This window comes from Lipotes vexillifer, unplaced genomic scaffold (assembly GCF_000442215.2).
Source record: "Lipotes vexillifer unplaced genomic scaffold, Lipotes_vexillifer_v1.1 scaffold655, whole genome shotgun sequence".
Classification (NCBI taxonomy): domain Eukaryota; kingdom Metazoa; phylum Chordata; class Mammalia; order Artiodactyla; family Lipotidae; genus Lipotes; species Lipotes vexillifer.
In genome coordinates, this window is record NW_006788208.1 from 2,359,291 (window position 1) to 2,370,503 (window position 11,213).

Here is an 11,213-nt window from a genome sequence, read left to right on the forward strand (position 1 = left end):
CTTTCCCTAGAAGGGTAGCTCCAAGCCCGTGGTTAGAAGTCCCCAGCATCTGGACTAAGTGAAGGATCATACACACGTGTCGGCCCCATTTTTTCTGCTATGTGCGTTACTGGCCCACTTGGCACGTGTGTTAGAGAAACAGGTGAACATGGCTGAGGCAGTGCAGCAGGCAACAGGAAGAGGAGGGAGCGTAGAAGCTGGGCCTGGGGGAGGCCGAGGGTCCGTGTGGCGGCAGGATGCCTCCTAGAACCAGAGATGCTCCGGCAGCAACTCCACAGGCTGGGCTCCTAATCCCGGGCTCCCCTGGGTGCACAGAGACCCCCGGCCTCGGGGAGGCCAGAGGCTTCCTTGAGCCAGTGCCGATTATGTTAGCTTTTGAGAGGCTAGCTGTGGGCTTTTCTGCTGTGCAAACAGAACCCCAAGCGAATCATTGTGGCCTGTTTCCGAGTGACCGTGCTCTGTCACCAGGGGGTGATCCCGACATTCCGCGTGAAGTTCCTGCTGCGGCTTCTGCGGGGGAGGCTGGAGGTGGACCTGGACAAGGACAAGCTTCTGTTCAAGCACATGTGCTACGAGATGGAGAGGCTGCACAACGGCGGTGATGTCACCTTCCATGACGTGCTCAGGTACCGCGGTTCACAACCCCGCAGTTCACCGCCCCGCGTCTCCGCTGCACGGGGAGAGGAGCTGGGCCGCCCCTCATTCCACAGGAAGGAAGGGGTCCAGGAGGGCTGGGCACCTGCTCCGTTCCTCAGGCCCCTGTGGTCAAGCGGGAGCTACAGCCCCCGACCTTCTCACTCATGGTTCCGGCCACAGTCGGCCTGGCCCGCCCAGGGACGGTTGCCCCTGGTTGGTTGGCAAACCCCATTTTCCAGCCATTTCATGAGAACCCAGACGGGACAAAGGGGCACACAGAGGCTTGGCCCTTCCTTCTCTCTGAGAGGCTTCTGTATTATTCACTAGGATTTTTGCTCTAGCAAAATACCACACACTGAGCGTTTGAAGCAGCAAGTTTAGCCTCCCAGTCTGGAGGCTGGAAGTGAATTCAAGGTGTCAGCAGGCTGGGTTCCCTCTGAGGCTGTGATCTCACCCAGCTGCTGCTGGTTTGCTGGCCATTGTTGGTGTTTCTTGGCTTATGGAAGCATCACCCTCATCTCTGTCTTATCTTCACAAGGCGTGCTCCTTCTGTGTCTGTGTGCGTGTCCAGATGTCCCCTTTTATAAGGACTCCAGTCATATTGGATTAAGGACCCACCCTACTCCCGCATGACCTCATCCTAACTAACTACATCTGCAATGACCTATTTCCAAATAAGATCACACTTCGAAGTACTGGAGGTTAGGACTCCAACATAGCTTTTGTTGAGGGGAAAACAACGCAACCCATAACAGCTTCTTAAACGGGAGTCCATGGATAGAATTCAGAGGTCCGTGGTCTTGGAAAGGGAAACAGTTACATCTTTATTTTCACTAATCACTCAATGAAATGCAGCATTTTCTTCAATGATATACCCGTATCTTTGTCACCAGTAGAAATCACAGACATTTTCACACTCATTACCGTGTGTCTGATATCTTAAAATATCTGTTATGCTCGCCAGTTCTGAGTTACAGTAGTCATTTGACCTCAGCTAGATGTTATTATTATTTTTATTTTTTTTGCGGTACGCGGGCCTCTCACCACCGCGGCCTCTCCCGTTGCGGAGCACAGGCTCTGGACGTGCAGGCTCAGCGGCCATGGCTCACGGGCCCAGCCGCTCCGCGGCATGTGGGATCTTCCCGGACCGGGGCACGAACCCGTGTCCCCTGCATCGGCAGGCGGACTCTCAACCACTGCGCCAACCAGGGAAGCCCTAGATGTTATTATTTAATGTAATAATACAGAAGCACTTATGTTACTACGTCATCACCTTTTCAAAGAAAATAATTTGAGAACTGTATTTCGATATAACCGGTTTCCTTTGTAATGCAGATTTTTTAATGCATTTAAAACCTTGTTCTAAGAAATGTCCCATCAGCTGCACTGCCAAAGGATCCATGCCCCAGAAAAAGTCAAGAACCCTCCTCTGCCACCAGTAACTATTTTCATCGTGTTGCATATACCTGGCAAGTTAAATGTTGGGTATTGTGTCACCAATTTCAGGAGCATTCAGGAGTACAGAAATACGCTGTGACTGGAATTTGAAAAAAGACCAGAACAGAGGAAAGATCTGGGAGAAGTTCTCTCAAGTTATCGATTTTACCTCCCTCTCTTCACATCTTCCAGGGGAAAGCTAAAAGGCAGGAAAAGATGAGGCAGAAAACACCGATGAACAGCAAAGGATGCCATCTCTCTCAGAATGTCACTCCGTCTTCCCTCCTAGTGACAAATATTTTTAGGCTGAAAGTCAGGTGCATAGACATATCACTGTCCCTAATAATTAACACGCAGCCTCTTTGGATCACATTGGTGTGTCTGATGACATGGACCCAGGCGAAGTTGATGGTGGCATCCTTTGCCCCTTCCTATTCCTCTAGCCCTGGATATGATGACAACTGTTCAACAATGATGAGATTCTTGATGAGGCAGAGAAGAAAGGAAGAGCAAACGTGCTTTCTTCGCCCACGGTGGGAAGAACCTTAGCAAACAAGAGTAGGTCATTGTACCAGAGCTGCACCCGCACGGGGAGGGCCCCTCCGGCGCCTCCAGGCTGTGATCTGGACTATGGAGAGGGTTCTGAGCTCGAAGCTCGGGGCAGGCAGAGGCTGAGCAATAACCTGGGTACTGCGGCTGCACCAGGTAGCACCAGAAGGCGCGGTGCCTTTGGCTCTGAGGCCCTCGGCCTGGACGCATGAGGTGCCTTATTGCCCAGGGGCCCCAGTGCAGCACGTCAGCCGTGTTGCTTTCATTTGCCACTGCCTGGGCCTGTTGTATCGAGGGCCAAGTGGGAGTGAACGTTCCACCCTGGCTTTGCACCCATCTAACATGAATGAGGAAGATGTAGGGGGCAAATGAGATAAATTGAGAGGGAAATGGCGGGGGGAATTGGATGCATGACCCACAGCCAAGCCTATTGACCATCACCAGTTGGATCTGAATGTGAAGAAAGTATAGAAAGAGCAGCCTTCCTTCTACAGGGAAAGTTCCAGAGTCTTAAGTAGCTGATAATGTAGGTCTGGGCCTAGCCCGGACATTTTGTTTCACAAACGCTTACAGTGTTGTAGTACCTTGCCGATACTAGCGAACTTCACCACACAGTAAGGTAGGTCTCGTGACTCTCCCCGTGTGACGGATGAGGGTAGAGAGACAGAGAGGTGACATAACCAGCCCAAGCCCTCCAGCTGGTCAGGGCTGGTGTCCAGATGTTACATTGGTTGGATGGAGTGATGTTCTCTCTGGATTCTGAGAGTCTAGACCCCAGGTACCTCAGAGCTCATCACTGCATGTTTCCCCCCCACCAGCATGCTTTCCTACCGGTCGGTTGACATCCGGAAGAGTCTGCAGCTGGAGGAGCTGCTCGCAAGGGAGCAGCTGGAGTACACCATCGAGGAGGAGGTGGCCAAGCAGACCATCCGCATGTGGCTGAAGAAGTGCTTAAAGCGCATCAGAGCCGTGAGTGAGCCGGACCCACCAGGCTTTACTCTCTCCTCCCAAAGGAGGGGGAGGAGGAGGGTCAAACGGAAGGAGCTTCTTCAGCGCCTACGCTGGAGCCTTCTGTGATCACCTTATGAGCCCACAAGCACGCCACCTGTATCCACTTACGATGATTCAAACCTGAATTCCGGTCCACCTTCAGCCATATCCTCTTGAGCAGAGTCCATAAGAAATTTCCAGTGAATCACATCTTTATAACTTAGCATGAATGTTGAAAAAGCAGTTTATGGATATTAAAATATTTATGATCTCCATTTATGAAACATGAGTGTTCACAATGCCAGAAATCTCTACATACTGAACGGCAACGGAATTTACAAAACTACTTTTAAATTACTCCTAAAAATACCAACATATTGTTGACAATGTTGTTTGATCTTTAATTAAAGACCGCCTCTCCCCAGAGTTTATGATCTGCTTCCTGAACTATAAGCTTTAAGACTCTCTAACTCATAAGTCCATGAACATATACTGTGTTTACATAGACTGTGTTTACAGTGGGCACTTCTATTAGGTTATTACTTTTATGAGTGGTTTTGACCTATGCTTCACACACAGGGGAAAAAAATCAAACTAACCACTAAACATTTATCCATAACAGATTTTTTTTTAATCCTATTTCTCAGAACACCACCAACTTCGAAACATATCCATTGGAGGAGAAAAGGTCCCCAGAGCAAGGAGCCAGTCCAACCTCGAATAGCAAGGCAGCTGCGGCAGCTGGGCCACCGTAGCCCTGCTAGGTCAGGGATCACGTCTGCCCCCCACAGGCCCTGACAGGGCACGGGCAGTGCCCACTCACCCCAGACTGTTCAGGCCTCAGTGTGCGCCATGACAGGTTGGCCCACTGCCGGACTGGCCTGCTCCAACCAGAGCCAAGACAAGAGCAAAGCAAGGGTTTCACTCATCCACCCAAGTCTCCTACCTCTTCCAAGTTAGAGGAAAGGAGCAATCCACATTGGCTTAGTGAGCACAGTGTAAGATAAGACGGGAAAAGAATAGAAACTCACGTTAATGATCTAAAACTTCTGTTATACTGTATAGCACGGGGAACTGTACTCAGTATTATGTAATAACCTATAAAGGAAAAGAACCTGAAGACGAATATTTATATCTATATGTATAACTGAATCGCTATGCTGTACACCTGAAACTTAGCATTGCAAATCAACTATACTTCGATTAAAAAAAAAAGTGTTCAAAGAAGGAAAAAAACTCTATTTAAAATAAAACACAAGGTAGTATCAGTGAGCATAACTATTCCAATTGTTATGCAAATGAAAACAGGATGGGAAGGCAATTCCTAAGTCTCCAAGTCCTCCTTTAAAGCAATCTGATACTCCTCAGGGAAATCAGTTAAGAACCTTTACTTGGAAGCTCTTAAGAGGTCACCAGGCATTCAGGTCCTTTGAAGCAGAGAGAAGAAAAATAAGATTTGAGCGGTGCGGGCAGGGGGATGCTGGGCTGAAATTCTGGTCCCTGAAAGAACAATCCTATTTCCATAGAAACAGCAGCAGTCCTGCAGCATCATCCACAGCCTGAGAGAGAGCCAACAGCAGGAGCTGAGCCGGTTTCTGAACCCACCCAGTATTGAGACCACGCAGCCCAGTGAGGACCTGAACGCCAACAGTCAGGATAACAACATGCAACCCGAGGTACGGTCCGGGCGGGAGGCGGTCCGTCACCTGAGGCTGTTCGAGAAACATGAATCATTTTAAACAAGTGACACTATCTCTAATAGGAAGTTGAAAAAAAAAAACTGGAACACGTTGATCCAGTTGATGTTTGTGTCTTTGTCATCCCTGAATCAGTGGAGGTTATCTCAAAAGATTCTGATTTGTATAGATACAAAAAACAGTGGGAATGCTCTGAACTTAATAATCCTGTTGACTTTTGTCTGAAGAGTTAACGTCACATGACTTAGGAGAACATGGCTTGCCTGAAGCTCCTCTGTCCTAAGTGTTTTCTCCTCCTCACCAAGTCACAGAAACTTGCAGTAAAATGAGCAAAAATGCTTGCAGTTGGCCTCCCACCTCCCTAAATAGTCAGGCTCATTGAGGATTTGTCCTTCTTTAGCTGGGCATCCGAAGAGCATATGGAATTTGGGGAGTCTTAGCTTGAGGACCTTCTGTGTACTAGGGTCCGGCATAGCTTCATTTCCAGACTGCATCTGCACGTCCATAAAAAAAAAAGCACAGAGTCACCAGCGTCCTGGAGAGCTTGTGTGTGAGAAGCAGCTGGCGGGAGGCCCGGCCTTTGTGAGGCTTAGTTATGAATCGGCTGGAGCTGGTCTCGGATCTGGGTGTGTGGTGACACGGTCGGGGCAGGTGACAGACACTGAAGCCTGGGGCTTTGTGGCCCAGCAGGACGCTCCAAGGGGCTCTTTTGTTCTACACCCCAGTTTTGGGTGGATTCATGTCATTGGCTCCCCAGCCAGTAGGAATCACGTGCCACCGACTACTTGTGCAGGGACGGTCAACACAGCAGGGACGTGGGGCTGCTACAATGGCCCTGCCGCCTGTCTGCGCTGAGGATGGCTGGCAGTGGTCACGTGTGGTGCTGGGGTAAGAGCAAGACAGCTGATCTCGGGTGACCTTGGCCTGCAGCGGCTTGAAGCAGGATTTCGGTTCCCCAGCCGGAGACTGAAGTCAGGCTGCGGCAGTGTGAGCGCTGAATCCCGGCCACTAGACCACCAGTGACGAGGCCCTGGCCCGTCAGTTGTGTAGAAGTGAATGGCCACAAAGAGAAAAAAAGTAGTGAAACAAGTAAAGTGTTTCTTAGGAGGAAAAAGAATACATGTGGCTAGACACACAGGCGGGCTCAGAGGGAGAGTAGCGCCCTCCTGGTAGTTTGAATCACTTATATGCGGCATTTCTTCCAGCTTCCTTTGGCCAATCATCTCGCTTTGCCTGGTTCTGAGCCTGTATTTGGCATATCTCAGGGTCCTCCTCTGTGTGCGCACGCATCTCTTAGCCAAGGTGGATTCTAGCGAAGAGGGCTATGGGTAGGTTGACATCACCTACCATGGGGTGGCGCCCCCCTCCCTTTTTGACCTCCGAGGAACCTTTCTGCGCGCGTGTAGTCGGGAAGGTCTCCTTGACCTCGAGGATGAGGAATATGTGGTCTCTTATCTGGGGAGGGCTCAGCTTCTCCTCTTCACCTTGGACTCTGTCCACGGGAGATGCACTCCAGCTGTTCAGCCTGGGGCCCATCTATCTCCTGCCTCACAGCCAGCGAGACAGGGGAGGTGATGGCAACAGAGCTCTCTGGTTTTAGGTTAAAAAGCCCAAGAGGGGCCACTGAAGAGAGGTGAGGGCTACGGTGCTGATAAGGAAAGGGATGCGGATGGTGAACCGGAGACGGGGTGAAATGCCCGGAGAACTGAGCATTTCTCTTTGGCTTCAGTCTTAACCGGTTTAAGTTTTGCTCTCTTCCGGGGCCCATCCTAGAGCTCTGTCCGCTGAGAACTCTTCTGGAGGCGCTGGGCTGGCAAGCGTGTACTGTCCCCACACCAGGCAGTCCCGCTGTTCCCCCCGCCCTGGTACGTGGCGGTGCCCCCAGGGGTGGCAGGTGTGTGGCCTTGGGAGTGGAGGAGTCTGGGAGGGATGCCCAAGAACGAGCACTGCCTGCGGGGTCGGGCCTGCTTTCCTCGCCCTGTGCAGTGGTGACTCTTGCACTTTCCCTGACTCTCTTTACCCATTTTCACTCTTCCTGTCCCCATTGTTGACACTATGGGTCCGCGCTGTCTTCGCCACTTACTTTCCTGCGGGGCTTTCTTCCTTCCTTAAAATGAAATGAGGGTCCAGGAGTGCACAGAGGAGAGCACAGCCTGAGGAATAATAACCGCCTGATTCTCCCGCCCGCACCCCTGCAGACGAGCAGCCGGCAGCGGCTTCTGAGCCCCACGCTGTCGGACCGGGGAGCCAGTCGGCAGGACGCGGCCGAGGCCGGGAAGCCCCAGAGGAAGTTCGGCCAGTGGCGCCTGCCCTCGGGTATGTATGGCAAGTCCTTGCTCTAGCAAGTGGGGCATTTTCAGGGCATCCGTGCTCTTTGTGTGTTTGGGGTCTTGAACTTCAAACTTCAGGTCTGCCTCTAAAGTTGTATTTATAGACAGTAAACAATGAAAAAGGTATTTCCCTCATCAAAAACATTTCCCTCAAAATAACTTCTCTGAACAGAACAGTATTACCCCTTGTGTTCAGCTAATAGAGAAGGCAGCACCTATTAACAAAGATATTATAACCACGACCTAGAAAGTGGTGGCGATTACCACCAGGGACCTCTGGTGCACGTTCCAGGCATTCCCAAACGTAGGCAACATTCATTTAATCTGAGAGGGAGTAGGTGGATACATGTCACTCAGAAATGACACAGGTTTCTCAAAGAAGGAACAACAAAACTTATTTAGTGCAATCTCATCTGTTATAGTACTTACTGTACACCAGTCACTGTCGTGAGGGCCTTACACATGTTCCCTCCTTTAGGCCTCACGGTCCTATTATTTTCCACATTTTATTGATTCAGTGAGAGCGTTTTCTTCTCGAGGGACATGGGGGTCTGGAAAGCCGGGATAATCCCATTCAGGCCACGCAGAGGTGGCAGGAGAGCAATGATCTGCCTGGCCCAGGGTTTTCTCTGTAGAGAAGTGAGCCCATGGGAAAGCGGGGGCTTCCTAGGCTCTAGAATTGTGTCCCTTCCTCAGCCCGATTCAAGTGAGGAGACAGAGACTGTTGCAAAGTCTTCCGTAGCACGTCTGTCCCGCAAAGCAGAAGACAGTGTGCCTTACCCTTGTCCAGTGCCACTTAACACCAGGGAGGGGAATCTCTTTTTTCCTACCCTGGAGGCTATTACGCAGGGATCAGAGAGAACCAGACTTCCTTCCACCTGGTAAAGGAAAGCCGGGAGTGAGGGGAAACAAGATTGAGTAAGTGCTGGGGCCAGGCCATGAACAACTCCAAATTACAGGCTGAGTGGTTTCAACTTCATCCTGTAAGCAGTCAGGAACCAGGAGAGATTTCTGAGCAAGACGTGACATTTGGAATCCTGCTGAGGAAGACTCACATGGCAGCAGTGCAGAGAGTGGGCTGTCTGTGGCAGAGCCCCGAGGCAGGGTTACAAGCCAGAGGATGGTGTAATAGTGTGGGCAAGAGGCGACGAGGACACGGGCGAAGGCCATGGTCCAGACCATGGAGGGACGGACAGGAGAGACGACCTAGGGGAGATGCACAGTCCTTGGTATTCACTTAAAAGGATGAAAGAAAGGATGCTGTCAAAAGCGGCTTCAAAGGCCCATAGGTGGCCCCAGTGCCAGCAACGGTGATAATTAAAGGGACATGGTATTGGGGACGCCCTGAGTTTGAAGAGGCACTGGGCAGGAAAAAGAGCATTTGAAGATGGGGTACCAACGATGTACCCCCCAGTGTCATGCTATGCATTTTCTTTTTTTTCTTTTTTCCCTTTTATTTTTGTGTAAAAGTTATATGCCTTTAAGGTGTACAATGTGATGTTTTGATAAACGTTCACACTGTGAAATGATTATTACAGTAGAGCTAATTAACATGCATCACCCCACAAAGCTACCATTTGTGTGTGTGTGGTGAGTACACTTAAAATCTAGTCTTTCAGCAAATTTCAAGTATACAATACAGAATTATTAACTATATTCATCATGCTGGACATTAGATCGCCAAAACTCATTCATCCTACACAACTGAAACTCCGTACCCCTCGACCAACACCTCCCCATTTCCCCCACCTGCCCACCCATAGTAACGATCATTCTACTCTCTACTTCTATGAATTTGACTTTTTTAGATTCTACATGTAACTGAGAGCATACAGGATTTGTCTTCCTCTGACTGATTTCACTTAGCATAATGCCGTCCAGGTCCATCCATGTTGTTGCAAATGGCAGGATTTCCTTCTTTTTTTAAGGCTGAGTAATATTCCATTTGATACACACCACGGTTTCTTTATCCATTCATCCGTCGATGGACACAGGTTGTTTCCATATCTTGGCTATGGTGAATAATACTGCCATGAACATAGGGACACACGTATCTCTTCAAGATAGTGATCTTGTCTCCTTCACATGTGCACCCTCAAGTGGAGTGCCGGACTACATGGCGGTTCTGCTCTGCATTTTCTTAGGTCATCTCATTTAATCTACTTTAATTGTCACAGCAGTCCAGTGAGGAAACTTGTAATCTCCTCATTTTGCACTTGAGGAAAATTGGGTTCAGAGGCATGAACTTGATGTTGGTTACATCTACAGGTCACAGAAGTGGGACCCCAAACCATGACTGATAGAATCCCAAAGCCATGAGTGTGTCAACAAAGTCTTCATACAGGCTGCTTTATTCAGGCACATGGATTGGAAAGATGAATGCTGCCCTTAGCGTATTTTAAATCTGTCCAGGAATCATGCCTTTTTCTCTGATGCTACACTTCTGTTTTTACCAAAAAAAAATGCTATTTACCCACATCTTTCCTCCCTTACCTTCTCCAAACCTCTTCCTCTCCCCTCACTGTCTATTACACTATCCCTTCTTTTCCTTTGTTGTTTCTTTATACTAATATGTATATAGTAATGAACACCAACACATTTCCACGACACTTTATTTGCCCAAATTGGAACTTTTAGTGATTTTTTGTTTTTGTAGTTATCTCAAATTGCAAGCAACAGGGCTTCCCTGGTGGCGCAGTGGTTGAGAGTCCGCCTGCCGATGCAGAGGACACGGGTTCGTGCCCCGGTCCGGGAAGATCCCACATGCCACGGAGTGGCTGGGCCCGTGAGCCATGGCCGCTGAGCCTGCGCGTCCGGAGCCTGTGCTCCGCAACGGGAGAGGCCGCAACAGTGAGAGGCCCGCGTACCGCAAAAAAAACAACAAAAAAAAAACAAATTTTTTTTCAAATGGTGTTACTAGTCCATGAACATAATTTTAAAGTCCACTATGAATGTAAAGAACCAAGTGTTTGAAAGGTTTCATACGTGACATCTATGGGTAGGACTTGCTCCTGGAAAGTATGACTGACAGGACCATCGGGGGTTTCAGGAATGGCTAGCAACGGGGGGAAGCCACACCAGGCTGCTCACGGGACTCTTGTTGATTCCACAGCACCAAAACCAATAAGCCACTCCGTGTCTTCAGTCAACTTACGGTTTGGAGGGCGGACCACAATGAAATCTGTCGTGTGCAAAATGAACCCCATGACAGACACAGCTTCCTGTGGTTCCGAGGTTAAGAAGTGGTGGACTCGGCAGCTGACAGTGGAGAGCGACGAAAGCGGAGATGACCTTCTGGACATTTAGATCGAAGCCAGTGAAGATGAAAGTCTACTGGTGAAAAGTGACTTCTGATATGTTCTTTCATTGTCCAGTGAGCAATCCGTAACTGATGTATAATTTAAGTCCAACTTGTAACAAGATTTTTTAAACTGATTTCTGTCCTGCCATAGGAAGGCATAAAACTGGGTCTGTCAAAGCTGTGTGCGTGATGGGTTATTATCACGCATTCAAGAGAATCTGCAAAATGGCAGTTTCGTAATATTAGAAGAACTATACCAACTATACCAGATGT

At 49.3% G+C, this 11,213-nt stretch overlaps 1 protein-coding gene across 1 annotated transcript in view; it reads left to right on the top strand.

The window, feature by feature from the left end:
* The window catches only part of NALCN (sodium leak channel, non-selective), a 282,677-nt gene extending 271,686 nt beyond the window's left edge, over nt 1-10,991 (top strand). Inside the window, exons 39-43 of the mRNA XM_007461528.1 lie at nt 469-626; nt 3,441-3,591; nt 5,139-5,288; nt 7,508-7,625; nt 10,752-10,991. Coding sequence (XP_007461590.1) covers nt 469-626; nt 3,441-3,591; nt 5,139-5,288; nt 7,508-7,625; nt 10,752-10,945 — 771 coding nt within the window. The 3' untranslated portion in view covers nt 10,946-10,991. The remainder of the gene's footprint in view (nt 1-468; nt 627-3,440; nt 3,592-5,138; nt 5,289-7,507; nt 7,626-10,751) is intronic.
* The last annotated feature ends 222 nt before the right edge of the window (nt 10,992-11,213 follow it).